Here is a 14,925-nt window from a genome sequence, read left to right as displayed (position 1 = left end):
CCATAGGCAGGGGATGGTTTAAATAACCTGTGTTATTTCCACATGATGGAATCCCATGCAGCCATTTTTTATAAAAAGAGGTAGCTTTATATTTACTGACATCAAAAGATAGCCAGGTTATATTGTTAAGTAAAAAAGCAAATTGCAGAACGGTATGTTGTTTTATTTTCACGCGCACAGAAAAACATTTGAAAGGAAGCATCTAACCTGTTCATGAGATTCTCTGCACACTGGGACGGAGGGACTTGCTTTTTATTTCCTGACTGGCTAATACAAGTATGTGAGGAAAGTATTCAGAACTAGACCAACAGGCACTCCGTGAAAATTAAGTCTGGCCCCTCCCTCATCCCCCAGAATCCTCTGGGGAGAAGAGAAATCTCATTTTTACTCTAGACATGTCTATAATGTTAGTACTTTTTATTTATTTATTTATTTATTTATTTATTATTTTTTTTTTTTTTGTGGTACGCAGGCCTCTCACTGTTGTGGCCTCTCCCGTTGTGGAGCACAGGCTCCGGAAGCACAGGCTCAGCGGCCATGGCTCACGGGCCCAGCCGCTCCGCGGCATGTGGGATCTTCCCGGACCGGGGCACGAACCCGCGTCCCCTGCATCGGCAGGCGGACTCTCAACCACTGCGCCACCAGGGAAGCCCAGTACTTTTTATTTTTAACGAAGAATATTGCCTATTATAATTTTAAATATTCAACCTAGTGAGAAAAGTGAAAAGAACGTTCACTGTAGAAAAGTTGCAAATTATGCAAAAATTTAAGAAGAAAATAAATATCTGCCACAATCTCGTCTCCCAGAGAAAAACGTCATTTGATGCCTTTCCCTCAAATCTTTTTTTTTTTTCTTTTTTCTTTTTTTTTTTCGCGGTACGCGGGCCTCTCACTGCTGTGGCCTCTCCCGTTGCGGAGCACAGGCTCCGGACGCGCAGGCTCAGCGGCCATGGCTCACGGGCCCAGCCGCTCCGCGGCACGTGGGATCCTCCCGGACCGGGGCACGAACCCACGTCCCCTGCATGGGCAGGCGGACTCTCAACCACTGCGCCACCAGGGAAGCCCCTTCAAATCTTTTTTATGCACATCCATCTTTTTTTAAAAAGTCTGTAAAAGGGTCACAAAATAAACAAAAAATGGAAGAATTCTAAACGTATTCTGAGGCCAAAAGGAATGAAATTTGTAAAAAAGAAAACTTACTTTTTACACGTAACAGGATAGTGTGAACATGCTCCCATATTAAATATTCTTACACGACCTGATTTATTATGGTTGTTTAGGAACCTTTCATAAGGAATAGCTCTTTAATTAATCTTTCAGCATCAAACATTTAGGTTGTTTCCCATTTCAGAAAAATGTTTTGCAAATGAAGGAAAGAATAGCCTTTGGGGGCAAACAGAGTACAGGACAACAGAGAAAAAGTCCCTGCAGCCATCTCTTTCCCCTTCCTGACCCCATCCTGTGGGGTCTCTGCCCAGGCCTTCCAGACCCACTCCCAGAGCATGGCCAGGGCCAGAGCCAACTGGCCTCCAGCTCTGACATGTCCCGGTGGAAGTGCAGGGGCTCCAGCGTGTCTTTCCTGGCCCTGGGATCTTTTCCCAGCACAAAACACCATCTAATTCGGGGCAGTTCGGATGCCTAAGCACCATCCAGTCTTCCCACTCACGAAATTCAAGGTCCTCAGGGCTCTGGCGGCCCAGAGATGAGTACGACATTCTCATACTGGGGCTCCTCCTGCCCTTCCTCGTCAGCCAGCTTCTGGGGATCCTGTTCTAGGGGACCACCCTCAGGGACCAGCTCCTGGCCCCTCCCTGAGCTCTTGATGCCATCCCCTAGCCCCCTGGCCACTTCCTCTGGCCCAGTCCCTGCAGACTCCAAGGCCCCTGTCAGCTCCTCACTTGGGGCTGAGCTGGAGCTCTGATCGGCAGAGCCAGAGGCCGGCCCGGGGCTGCCCTTGTTCCGACTCAGGGCCCGGCGTGGAGGCTTAGGGATGGCACTCTTGACCTTAGGCTCTGCCTGGCCTTTCTGGAAGCTACCAAAACGGCGGAGGACAGACCGGACGGGGCCCTCAGATCCCCGGGGTGTCCCTGCCAGCATGTAGATTGTGGTCACAGAGCCTGCACTCTCCTGGACACTGCCCTCAATGGCTTCCACACGTTCAGCCACCGTCCGGCCACTAAGCGGGAGCCGGCGGCGGCCAGTGGCTGAATCCCTGGGGCTGGCGGCACCTGGAGGGGCCCCGTTCATTTCTGCTTGCTCTGGGCCTGTGGACTCCTCGGCCTCCTGGCTTTCAGGACCTGGCTGGCCCCCCCGGGAGAGCCTCTTGGGCTTACGGAGAGGGCTGGAGAGCTCCCCGGAGCCTCGGCAGCTCTGTGGTGCAAACTTGGTGCCTTCGGCAAAGGAGACTGACGGCCGCTTGGCCCGAGCTAGGCTGGAAGTGCGCGGGATGGCAAACGGCGTGGAGGCATCCTCAGCGGGAGGGAAGGGACCTCCGGTCAGGCTGGCCTCTGGTGACTCTGCTTGGGCCACAGGGACCACCCCTGGCAAAGGAGACAGAAGAGCTTGGCCAAACCTGGGCTGGCTACCCCAATCCATCCTGCTTACCCAGCTCAGCATCTTCTGGGAGGCCCCTCAAATGGGGCAAGGGAGAGCGTGAGGACGCAGAGAGGCAGGGGAAGGGCCTATTCAGGCAGATGCTACTGCTTCTACCCTCTTTTCTCATCACCCACCCTACTTTGCACTCATGTCACACTCTAACCATGCTAAAACTCCTTCAGCGCCACATGGCCATGTCCCTCTTACCTCTGATCCTTTGGGTATACTGTTCGCTCTTCCTGAAACATCATTCCCAACTCTCCCTAATTTTCCCAGGGCTAATTCCTACTGATTCTGCCAGGCTCAACTCCAATACCACTAACACCGAGACATCTTCCCTGACTCCAGTCATCCCTGACGTGGCTGGATTCCGAGCCCCGACCTGCATGTCCCCCATGAAAGCATGTATCACTCTGTCCCACATGTGTCTGATTACTGCCCACCAGACTACAGGCTTGGGGAGGACAGGAATCTATCTTGTTCTTTGCTGCATCCCACTGCCAGGAACTGTGAAGGGCATGGAACGGAACGGGAGCTTGATACACGTTTGCTGAAGGAATAAAGGAGAGGCTGTGATGAGCAGGGCTGCTCAGGGGCTGAGTGGGCTGTTTGGGGGCTACCTTCTTGGGGTGGCACGCAGTAGGCAGGACCTTCGTCCTCTTCTCCAGACTCGGGATCAGTAGAGAAGGAGTCGTCCGAGGCCCAGCCAGCCGAGGGCGGTTCGATGAAGCTATGGTTGAAGGGGATCTCCGGATCATGGTGCGAGACTGAGGCGGCAGGGGGAGGCTCTAGGTCAGGCGCAGAGCCCCAGGGGAAGCCCTGTCCCCTTGCAGCCCCTGACCCTCAGCACCCGCTTACCCGTCACCCAGGGAAGCTTGTGGCTGCTGAGGGAACCGCAGGGCAGCGCAGAGCCCAGGCTGGAGGTCAGTGCCCCCCAGACCTGCAGCTTCATCCTGGACATAGCGGTCCCATCTCTCGCTGGCCTGAGGGCACGGGAGAGTCGTCAGTGAGGGAGACCCCGGTTGGGGCGGGGCGGGGGCAGCAGTAAAGGGCCAGGACCATTCTAGTCCCGGGATTCGTGTGACAGAGTGACTGTGTCTACTTCAGTGACTCTCTATGACTACAGAGTAAAGTCCAAACTACTGACCCTGAGATCTGGGCCTGTCGCAGAGGGCAGCATGGTTCCAGAGTCACGAGGCAGCAACTGTGGCTCAGACTTTGCCTCTCTGGGCCACAGCTTCCTCATCCGTAAAATGGGGACAACTGCTATCTCAGAACTTCAGGACCCAGCACAGCACCAGCTACCTGGTGGGGCTGCCCCAAAATACAGCAGTGTGTTATTATCATCCCAGCTGAGCCCAGCTCACCTATCTTTCTGGAAGTGACACCACCTCCAGGAAGCCCACTCTTGTCCCCGCCCCGAAGCTGGAAGTGACAGCTTCAATCATTACCATTCCTCAGACAGTCTGTGCACATGTCCCGGTCTTCCTGTGAGGGGCTTCTCCCCACCTCCAGGCTCTATGCCCCGGGGTTGCGGGGAGGCTACTGGGTCTGCTGGTCTGAGGATGCCCCACAGCACAGAGGAGGACATGATCAAGGGGTAGTGCGTGAACTAATACGAGCACACAGGACAAAACAAAGAGTCCAGAGAACCGGCCACGGGCTCTGTGCGTGCCAGTGACTAGCTGGGTCACCTTGTCCTCCTGGGAATTGAGAATGCTAATCTTCCTGCCCCACGTGCCCCGCTCCAAACCTCCATGCTGCTGTGAGCCTCCAAGGTGCTGAGAAGTACGAAGAGATTTTGTAAAGGAACAAAGCTCTGTGCAAGGAATATTCCCCGCTTCCCCGCAGCAGCCTGCGAGCTCAAATCCCTCCTCGCCTCCTTTTCTCGAAAAGCCACATTCTCTGCTAAACCACTGCTTGGGCTTTTATGGCAACTCTCCCTTCTGAGGCCTGGTCTCTTCCCCTCCCTGCCCAGAGCTGTCCCGGTGCTTCTGCCTTCTGCCATCCTGGTGCCCGGGGCCCCCTGCTCACGTGTGACTCAGAACCTCCCCCACTGAAGGCTTCTGAGGAGGGCAGATGGCTGACCTGGTGTCTCCAGGCCACAGCCACTGCCAGCTACCTCGTTACCTCTGACCTACGTGTGTGACAAGGCCCCTCCCCACCCCTGAGAGGAAACCAGATGCCACCTTGCTTCCACCCATGGCCTGAGCTGTGGAATCGGGAAGGAAGGGGCCAGGGTTCACCTGTCCTTGGGATCCAGCCGGGCAGCCCAGCAGCAGCAAGCACAGCAGGCGATGGCCAGGAGGAGAAGCAGCAGAGGCACAAGGATGCCCGCAAGGAGGGCGGCATCCTGACCATGGGATCCTAGGGAGAGCCAGGGACGGGCGACTCTTCAGGGCCATGTTGTCTCCCATACATCACGTCTCATCTCTAGCTCTGAACTGCCTACTCTGGGGAGATCCTGGGAACCTTCCACCTGTGGGCCCCTCCCGCTCTTCTAAGAGATGTAGACTCTGCTCAGCCTGGAGGCCCCCTCCTCCAGGCAGCCTCCCCACTGGTCCTCTCCCGATGGTCCACGGCCTCTTCCGCAAACTCTTGCCCTCAGTTCTCGGGCCTGATGAGACATCCCGGTGTCCGGCCCTGTCCGCTCATTTCCTGGGTGCTAGCCTGGTTTCCCAGGGGACAGAGGCTCTGTCACATCTTCAGGGGGCCCCAAAGCACCCATACAAATTTCCAGTAAAGAGAACATCTCTGAAGAGGGCCCAGCCTCTCTGGCAAGTAATGAGGCCCCGGAGCCCATGTAAAGGGCCACTCTTTCCCCAGTTACTTCTCCCTGTACCCTTCTTTCCACCTTACCCAGCTGGCAGGCCCCAGAGACAGGGTGGCAGTTTCCCTCTGGACATTCGCAGGGAACAGAGCAGTTGTTTCCGTGGAAGCCAGATGGGCACGAAGTGTTGCAGCTTTGGGGTGACAGGAGAGACAGGCTGAAGGCTGGGTGAGAAGGCATGGAGGTGGGCAGGGCACAGGGGAGGGTACATTTCTGGGCACTGCTTCCCACCCCCTGCCATACAGACTTCCCTGGGTGATGCCCACGCAGATTCCTCTGACCTCTCAGCCACATTCTAAGCACGCCTAGCAGTGTTTGGAAGAATCCCTTAGCCCCCAAGCCCATCTTCCAGAGAGACCACCCACAAACTGCCCCCTGGCTCCCAGGCCCCCCAGGGTGGAAGCCTCAGTCAGGGCCCACCTCTCATGAGCCTCATCCCTTGCCCACCTGGCGCTAATGTGAGATAAGCAAGATGCCAATGGAATCCGGAGACACTTCCTCAGGGTTTGGAGGTCTGAGCCATCCCCAGCCCTGCCCCTAACTCTCTGGGCCTCGGTCCTCTCCTCTATAAAATGAGGTCTCTTCCAGTTGATACTACATTCTATCCTATAGGTGGGAAAAACCTGACATTGGAGATAGTGACACTGATTATGTTTTTGCCACCTGAAGACCTTAGGGAAACAGCAGTGGGGTTTGGCGCCCTCCTCCTAAGTAACTTCTAGTTCAGGAGCCAGGCCTTTTAGATTAAGCATCACTCTGACCCTCCTCTGGAAGATGCAGACCCCACAACAAGAGGAATAACTTCTTAGTTATGAGGATGCTGGGTGGGAATCTGGGAGATGGAGAAGCCCAGGAAGGGAAGTTTGGGAAGCGGATTGCACAGAGGCCCGACCTAGGCCCCTGCCTCCTTCCAGGGCCCCAGTCCTCACCTGGGCCCCCAGTAGCCGGCGTTGCAGACACACTCCCCAGTCACAGCATCGCAGGCCCCCCGGACACAGGTGGGGCAGGTAGAGCCACAACCCTCCCCAAAGGTGCCAATCGGGCAGGGGTCTTCACACCTGAGGTGAGGCAAGACTCAGAATGGGGAGCAGGGCAGGCCTGCACCCCACAGAGGGGCCTCACCCATCTGCCCACACTTGTCGATTCAGAGACCCAGTTGTCTACTTTTCAGCAGTGAAGCTCAGGTGCAAACAGGGCCTTGAATTTGAGGCCAGACCCAGTAGGTGACAGACTACAGATCCCTGGACGAGAAGAGGGCGGGAAGCCTGAGTGGTGAGGGAGCTGGAGGAAAACTGTGCCCAGGGCCCCATTAGCACCCAACTCTCGCACCTCAGGCGGGCCCCCAGGGCTGTGTGAATGTATGCGTTGCGGGAGGAGGCCGCTCTCCCTGAGGGAGCCGCTGCGGTGAGGATCTAGAAGGAAGGTATACCCTCACCCTGAGCAGGCTGGCCCCCTCACCTGGGCCCCAGCCAGCCAGGGTCACAATGTCGACAGTGCCCGGTGTCTGGCTGGCAGGCCTCCCCAAGCCGGCAGTGGGGGCACTGCTGCCTGCAGCTCTCGCCAAAGGTGCCAGGAGGGCAGGGCTCGTGGCACTGAGTCCCATTCCAGCCCGGCTCGCAGGACTCGCAGCTACCTGTGTCTGCAGAACATGGCTCATTCTGCTTGCAGTGGCCACAGCTGGGAAGAGAAAGAGTACATGCAACACTAGGAGAGCCTCCCGGTGCCAGCTGGGCCACTCAGGCAGGTTCGAGCCTCAGCTGCCCCGTGTTGTACAACAAAGAGGCTGGGCAGACTATCTCTGTGGGCTCTAGTAGGATTCCAGCCTTTTCCTAACCCCTGGTTCTGAGCCCCATCCTTCCCTGGGTCCCAGGGTCACCAGGAGCTCCCAGCCCAGCCAGGGAAGCCAAGTTACGACCTCAACCTCTGCTTCCCTTCTGCCCAGGGTTCCCCTCCTCCCCTTTTCCCCTTCCCCCATTCCACCCATGCCATCTCGGAGGTCTGGCATGAGCAGTCCTCAGTAGTGTATCCTCTATGCCATTTTATGCATTATGAAAACGCATAAAATGTCTGTTTTCACCACTAGAATTTTATCTTACATTTTTTCCAGTTTTATTGAGTTATAATTGACATACAGCACTGTATAAGTTTCAAGTGTGCAGCATAATGACCTCCTCACATACATACTGTGACATGATTACCACTAAAAGTTTAGTTAACATCCATCATCTCATATGGATACCAAAAAATGAAAAAAGAAGTTTTTTTCCTTGTGATGAGAACACTTAGGATCTACTCTTTTAGCAACTTTTCCAATAAGGTTTATCTTATCTTAATATCTCACTGATCCTTAAGTTTTTCCCTCCAGAGACTTAATTATCTGGGATCACGAGCTTGGATCAGACTCATTAGTAGGGTGAGGAAGGGAGTTCATAAAAGCAATTTAGCAGATCCTGACCAGTATTAAAAGAGAGAGAGAGAGAGAGAGAATAGAAAACATTTCGGTGTACATATGTGTGTTGTCTGGTTAAGTTTTTACTTCAGTTAATATATATATCGCATCATATATTATATATGAATGGGAGGTAAAACATTTCTTACTGTGGGTGGAACTGGTCAAAGTTTGAAAACCATTGAGTTTCAGAGGGACTTGCAATCCTTTTGCCACAATGTTGATTCTTTATCTGTTTCTACGGCTTGCTAGTAGTAGTATTTTGTTTAACAGTAAGCGGATGAAAGTGGTGGGCGAGGCTGGCCTTTAGGGCGTCGAGGGACTCTTTTTCCCCTTTCACCCCATCCTTGTCTGTTTCTGCGCAACATTCTCCCTGCGCCCCCGGCTCATCCCCTTTCCCTCCCGTTCTCTCCCCTTCCTTCTCACGCCCTCCTCCCTCCCTTCTCTCCCGCATCCCCCGTTGCCCCGGCTCACCTGTCGCGGCACTGAAGCCCGTAGCGGCCTGCGGGGCAGGGCAGCTCGCAGCGCGCGCCGCGGAAGCCGGGCGGGCATGTGCACAGGCCGGAGGCGACGCTGCAGCGGCCGCGCACGCACTCGCAAGGCTGCCGGCACTCGGAGCCCCACCAGCCGGGCCGGCAGGCGCAGCGGCCCGACTCCTGCGCGCACGGCGAGCCGTGGCAGGCGCAGCGGAAGCTGCAGCGGCGGCCCCACCAGCCCGGCTCGCACAGGCAGGAGCCGGTGGCCTGATCGCAGCGCGCCGCCGCCGGGTTGCACTGGCACGGGCGGCGGCACGTGGGCGACCACCAGCCGGGCTCGCAGCGGCACGCGCCGGTCTCGGGGTTGCAACGCCCGTGGGGGCCGCAGGCGCACGGGAACTCGCAGCGGTCGCCCCAGCGGTCGGATTGGCAGTGGCACACGCCCGTGGCCGGCTCGCACTGGCCGTGCGGGTGGCAGGCGCAGCTCTCCCGGCAGTCGGGGCCCCAGTACTGGCCCGGGCAGCCTGCGGGGTCGGGGTAAGGGAAGGGGGTCAACGGGCTCAGGGTCAGGCACCACGGATCCTCGCCCTGCGACCCCTTCCACAAGGAAGAGGTGGGGGGGCCGGGCCCGCCCTCCAAGAGCCGGGGACAGCCTGTCCTCCTGGGGCACAGCTTACTTCCTGCCCCAGACTCTGAACTACACAAATCTTTACCACTGGCCCAGCCTCCCACTTCCACATTCCAGAACACACTTAAAGATCACGAGTGGATGGGCTTCCCTGGTGGCGCAGTGGTTGAAAGTCCGCCTGCCGATGCAGGGGACATGGGTTTGTGCCCCGGTCCGGGACCCCACATGCCGCGGAGCGGCTGGGCCCGTGAGCCATGGCCGCTGAGCCTGCGCGTCCGGAGCCTGTGCTCCGCAACGGGAGAGGCCACAGCAGTGAGGGGCCCACGTACCGCAAAAAAATTAAAAAAAAAAAAAAAAAAGATCACTAGTGGCAAAGGGCCTTGCCCAGAGTCACACAGAAGTGGGTGTGCCTTCATTTATGCCCCTCCTTCCTCTCATTGGGTTCCCCCATTGTGTCTTCCCCCGCCTGAATGCTGCCCATCCGGGTCGAAGAAGAAGCCACACTCCCCCCAGTGTCTCCTCTCAACCCTGACTCCTAGCCAGGCTGCCCTCTGGCTAAGCTGCCCACCAACCCCTCTCCCATGCCCCACTTTCTGCTAGAGAGGGAGGACATTCCAGTCACCCTCCACACGCGCATACGGGGAGACCAAGAATGCATCCATTCTGCAGTTAACGGGGATCCACAGCATCTTTCCGGAAGTTGAAAGGGAAGATGAATGGCCCAGAACTGAACCTGTGGGAGGGCTCTGTGGATGGGATAAAAACCAGATGACTCAGGACATCCCCTTAGAGTGCGTCACTTCCTGTCTCGACCTCAGTCTCCTCAGCGAAGCTTGGAGGGATTCTGGCCCTGCTGTTCTAAGATTACATTCCTACAAGCTTTGCCTCCCCTCTCCCCCAGTCCTGCCCGGCAACCTCATCCTTCAGGAGAGACTCAGGACTCACGCGAGTTGCACCGGGCCCCGAAGAATCCAGGTTTGCATCGACAGAGGCCTGGTTTCACACATACCTCGTCTTCCCGGCAGACGTCCAGCCCCTCGCAGATGGCTGAAAAACACCCCACCCAGGTTGGAAGGACTGGGGTGCGGCCAGGGGACACTCTGCCCTTTTCACTGACTCCCAGTGGCCTGTCCCCCTCAAGAGCTGTTTCCTCAGGGCTGGGGGGTTGGGCCACGGCATGGACCCTAGCTCTAGGGCTCAGGAGGGCAAACAGACCCCAGGAGGGTAGGAAGGAAGGGTCACTGGGCTCTGTCCTCCCTTCTCCTCCGGTGGGGGGGTGCATCCTGGCTACTCACGGGTGGTGCATTCTCGATCATTCTGCCTCCAGCCTGGGCAGCAGTGGAGCTCAGCAGAGGGGCTGTGGGGCAGAGAGGGGTCAGCCGGGGGGCAGCCTGGCTCCGCAGGTGGATCACTGTCTCCCTGAGACATGGGATGCTGCCTCAGCCCCATCGGGCAGGCCTGGCCCAGGGTCACAGCCCCCGTGTCCCCGACCCCTTCCCGCTCTGTCCCTGGCCATCCCACCATCTGCCGCCACTACCCACCACCCTCTAGGCTGTCCCCGAGCCCCTCTCGCTTTAGCCCCTCTTTCCTCGTGTCCTCCTCCCCCCCATGAAACCCCCAGAAGACCCACCTGCTGGCCATGCAGACGTGCCGCCCATTGGGGTCCAGCTCAGACCCCTGGGTCCCCCAAGTCCAGAGCAGCAGCAGAAGGAACAGGAGCCCCAGCCCCATGGCGGCCAGTGCAGTGGGAGGGCTTGGGTTAGTCTGGCCCCCACAGCTCCCAACCCCCTCCCTGCTTCCTCCCAAGGCTTTTCCTGAGGAAACCAGGCCGGAGGGGCGGGCTGCCATGAGGCACCTCCCTGAGAGGGTGGGCAGGCGCAGAGAGGACCAGACACCAGCGTACAGAAAGGAAAAGGAAGGCCAATGGCGAGGGCTGAGCAGGGGCTTCAGGGTCTGGTCTCAGTCTGGGCGGGGGGCAGGAAGATGAGGCTGTAAGTTACGGGTACTGGGATAGGCGAGAGGTTGAGCCATGGATATCCACTAGGTCACACTCCCCAGTGGAGGTCCACGCTGGGAGAAGCCTCCCCAGCCAGTGACAACCAAGGGGAACTTCCTGGCAGAGCTGGGCAGGGGCAGACCACTGACAGACAGACATGGAGCAGTTCCTGGGTATCATGGGCAGTTGCTTTATTACATTAGCTTAGGCCATCCGTACAAACACCTGGGAGGGAGGTAGTCAACTCTCCATTTCATGGATGGGGAAACTGAAACTCACAGAAGCAGCACTTTTGTCTGGCCCTGGAGGCTTGGCACAGAGATATAGGAAGGAAGGTAGGTTGAGCTCCCCGTCACACCCTGGCTCAGGCCAGGGTTAGAAAAGAGCCTGGGGAGGGCGGGGAAGGAGGGAGCCCTGTCCTCATTTGAGGTCACACGTCCACCCCCAGACAGACTCCGGAGTCAGGCAGGCCTCTGGGGCAGCTGAGACCCCAGATGAAGATATTCATCGAGAGCAGAGCAGGGCCGGTCAGGAGTTGGGGGCTGTCAGGCTGCCCACAGGCTCCACGGGGGTGGCTGTGGAGCCTCCTCTCCTCCCCGTATTCTCGCTGGTAGCCGCAATGCTGGCCTCAGCCTCAGGGGCCTCTGTTCCACCCTGACACCACAGGCCCAAGCTGGGGGGAGAGCCAAGAGGTGCTGTGAGCCTGGATGCCAGGGAGGTCAAGGATAGGGGCCGAAGGCAGGGGGTGCTGTAAAAAGGGGACTCAAGAGGATGACAGGGCAGCATGAGGCAGGGGGAGGTAAAGGGGCCACCAGAGGAGTGGGAGGGGACGGGCATGCTCAGAGCTCAGGGCGGCTGGGTGAGCCGCAGTGGAGCGGGAAAGGTGGGGTCCCTCCACTCCCACCACATTTGTCCTTCCTCTTCCCCGGACATACAAACTCTGTATTCTGGACTCAGGGGGTGGGGGCTGGAGGTGGTCTCCCTTATCCCTGGAGAGCAGGAGCCATGAGCCATCCTCATCGTCACTGAGGCAGAGGAGAGAGGAGTTGTGAGGGTCATTTGTCAAGGCCCTGAGGGACAGTGGGACTCCAGCTATGTTCAGCCTTCTGTGCAGCCCCCAGGAGCAGGCAGGGGAAGACAAAGAGACTTCAGGGGCCCCAAAGCTGGAGACAAGGAAGAGCAGGGGAGACGGAGGACAACTAGAGGATTTTTTTTCTTTTTGGCCGTGCCCCACGGCATGCGGGATCTTAGTTCCCCGACCAGGGATCGAACCCGTGCCCCCTGCAGTGGAAGCACGGAGTCTTAACCACTGGCCCGCCAGGGAAGCCCCCTCCTGAGGCTTTTATTTTCTAGCCTGACATACAGCAGGCCCCTGACAAGACTGCAGATACAGCCTTACTCATCTGAGAACAAACAGATATGCGGCCAAGACAAGAAACCGAAAACTGACTGTGGAGAAGCAGAATCAGCAGGTTTCTTCAGCAGGATGTACGGGGAGCATGGCAGGTGGGAGCAGTGCGATCCAGAGAGAAGGGTGGTGGGCTCAGGACGGCAGGCTCAGGGGATGACCAGGCCAGGTTAGGTTCTAGAAGTGACTAAGCTAGGTGACAGGCTCAAGGTGTGACTAGATTGGGGTGACAGGTACAGTCTGAGGCAACAGGCTCAGAAGGTGACCAGGCTCAGTGGGAATGGAGGCAGGGACTTACCTGCTCTCTGCTTCCTCTGGGGTCCCTAACATCTTGGCCTTGATCTTCCTTCGTTGCTTCCTGATAGCCACCTTCATGGCTTCGAGCAGAAGCCCGGGGACCCGGTGGTCTGTGAGCAGCTCCCTACAGAGGAGGGGGAGGAGCAGAGAAAAAGCAGTGGGGATGCCAAGAGTAGGTCTCGTCCCGACCTTAGTTTAGATGTCACCCCTCCTAGGAATACTTCCTTGATGGCGGCTGTGACCCTTTGCAACGGCCCACCCCATGTGGAAGAAGTTCCAGGAGGGCAGGGGCTTTGCGATTCTCGTCCTCCAGTGCCCAGCACAGTGCCCGGCACACGACAGGGTGGATATATCGATGACCCAAAGAATGAGGAGGGTGAACCGAGGCCTGGGGACAGGTGCAAGTGGTGCCCCCGAGCCTCCCCACCCCTGTCCTGCGCCCTCACCGCTGGAAGTAGGCCAACTCCTCCTTCAGCAGGAACACATTGGCTTTGAGCTCATTCCTCTCCTGAAGGATCTGTTCAACCTCCTCTCGACTGAAGCCGCACTGCCCTACCTTGGGGGGGCGTCCTGGCGGCGGCAGGGCATCCGCCTGCGGAAGGACAGGCTTGGTCAGGGGGGCGCCTCGGTTGGAGAGGGACGCTAGAGGGTGACTGGCAGGGAGACTTGGGAGGCCAGGGCGCTACAATAGATGCCAGACCGGTGCTCTGGCCGAGACTGGGGGCGGAGGTCGGCTGGGGGCGCACACTCGTGCTACCTTCCAACTTCCCGGTGGCCCTAACTACGCAGCACAGCAAACCTTTCCCGAGTGCTGGACCGGTCCCTGACCTCATCAGGCACTCACCCGGTCCTCAGGGGTCCCCGGGGCTCCTGTGCCCGTGGCTGCCGTCTCGGGCTCCTGCCTCTGCTCGCACCCGGGCGCCGCGGCCTGGCCGTGCGCCTGCTCTGGCGCGGGCTCCAAGGTCGCTTCGCGCCGCCGCTCTGATTCGCTCTCGCGGTCCCGCGCGGCGCGCAGCTGGGCTTGTACTGCGGCCAGCTTGTGCCGCAACTCCGCATTCACCAGCAGGAGGCGCTGCAGCTGCTCCTGCAACTGTGGGCGGAGCAAAGGGGGCTGGTGGGCGGGGCGCCGGAGGGCCGGGAAAGCCCCGTCCCCGCACATCGCCCCGCCCTGCCCTCACCGCCTCAGTCTCCTGGCTGCGCTGCCGCAGGTCGCGGTTGTGCGCCCGGAGTTCATCCCGCTGGCGGTCGGTCACCTCCTTGAGCTGCCGCAGCAGAGCGCGCTCCTCTGAGGAAGGGGCGTTCTCAGCGGCGGCCCGCGGGGAGAGGCTCTGAGCCTCCCCGCCCCCGGTCCCCGGCAGGCCCGCACTCACCCTGTGGCCCAGAGCGCAACTCTCTGCAGAGGCGCTCGTTCTCCTCCCGCAGCTGCCGCAGCTCGAGTTCGGCCTGCTGCGCGGATACCTGCAGCTGGAGAGGCCGCGCCGTCAGGGCCGGGCCCCGCCAGCCCGCGGGCGGCTACGGGAGGGCGCCGTGACTCACCGAGTCCGGGGCGGGCCCCACGGCCGCCTTTTCCAGGAGCTCCAGCGCCTGCACCACCAGCGGCACGAGCCCGGCCGCCGCCTCCGGCCCGAAGCGGCGCGCCAGCTCCTTCAGCTCAGTGCCCAAGGCCCCCGCTAGGTGGTACACGAGCTCCGCAGCCGTCCCCGACCCCGCGGCCACCCGAGGCCCCCAGCAGTGCGCCCCAGGCCCCACCCTCCTGGGCTCCATGTCCCCCGAAGGCGACTAGGGCTGCTACACCCTCCTCCCCACAACTGGGGAAGGAAAAGGCCAACCAGTCCTGGCCCAGGAAGCAGTCTAGGACGGTAGAGGGCGGGGTAGCGATTAAGGGAAAAAGGCTGGGGAAGGAGAGTCTCAGTGCCCTGCTCCCTGTCCCGTTCAAGCCCCCAAGGTCACAGGAAGCAGGACAGCCAACTTCCAGCCAGGTGTCCAGGAGCTGAGGCTCAGGGCTGTAAGTGGTCACTTTCGACAAGCCCTCCCCACAGTGCCCACACCAGGCTCCACCCCTGTGTCTGGAGTCATGGGGCCTGACTTGGCTGCCAACTCTCCGGGCAAGAGGTGAGAGGTAGGAGAGCTGTCACTGGCCCCAACCAGAGGCAGCCGACTGTCCAGCCATGTGCCTGTTTCCAAGACAGACTGAGAGTGACACGAAGCTTAAAGGGCTAGGCTGGGCACCACAGCTGCAGACTGCT

General features: G+C 58.8%; 2 protein-coding genes across 2 annotated transcripts; both read right to left on the bottom strand.

The window, feature by feature from the left end:
- Positions 1–436: 436 nt before the first annotated feature.
- Positions 437–10,770, bottom strand: SCARF1 (scavenger receptor class F member 1). Its single transcript, XM_082678456.1, has 11 exons — positions 10,609–10,770; positions 10,274–10,335; positions 9,924–10,025; positions 8,349–8,874; positions 6,884–7,102; positions 6,355–6,483; positions 5,455–5,558; positions 4,842–4,962; positions 3,454–3,578; positions 3,216–3,362; positions 437–2,540 (listed from the first exon to the last, which is right to left on the bottom strand). The coding sequence occupies exons 1-11, from the start codon at positions 10,707–10,709 to the stop codon at positions 1,681–1,683; spliced, it is 2,496 nt and encodes an 831-aa protein (XP_082534582.1). The 5' UTR covers positions 10,710–10,770; the 3' UTR covers positions 437–1,680.
- Positions 10,771–11,148: 378 nt separating this feature from the next.
- Positions 11,149–14,639, bottom strand: RILP (Rab interacting lysosomal protein). Its single transcript, XM_082678457.1, is given in 10 exon segments — positions 11,149–11,543; positions 11,546–11,595; positions 11,597–11,647; positions 11,910–11,999; positions 12,681–12,803; positions 13,126–13,271; positions 13,524–13,769; positions 13,858–13,964; positions 14,050–14,143; positions 14,216–14,639. Coding segments are annotated over 10 exon segments (1,176 nt in total). The 5' UTR covers positions 14,444–14,639; the 3' UTR covers positions 11,149–11,502.
- Positions 14,640–14,925: the final 286 nt, after the last annotated feature.

Source organism: Grampus griseus, assembly GCF_964374135.1.
Source record: "Grampus griseus genome assembly, chromosome: 20".
NCBI lineage: Eukaryota > Metazoa > Chordata > Mammalia > Artiodactyla > Delphinidae > Grampus > Grampus griseus.
Note: the sequence above shows the minus strand (reverse complement) of the source record. Positions and strands in the feature narration are given on the sequence as shown.

Coding starts and splice junctions, on each gene's coding strand:
- SCARF1 (XM_082678456.1), bottom strand. CDS start 10,709: ATGGGGCTGGGGCTCCTGTTCCTTCTGCTGCTGCTCTGGACTTGGGGG. Junction 7,103..8,348: donor GGGCTTCAGTGCCGCGACAG/GTGAGCCGGGGC, acceptor TTCTCTTCCCAG/CTGTGGCCACTGCAAGCAGA. Junction 5,559..6,354: donor GCCGGCTACTGGGGGCCCAG/GTGAGGACTGGG, acceptor GTCACCCCAAAG/CTGCAACACTTCGTGCCCAT.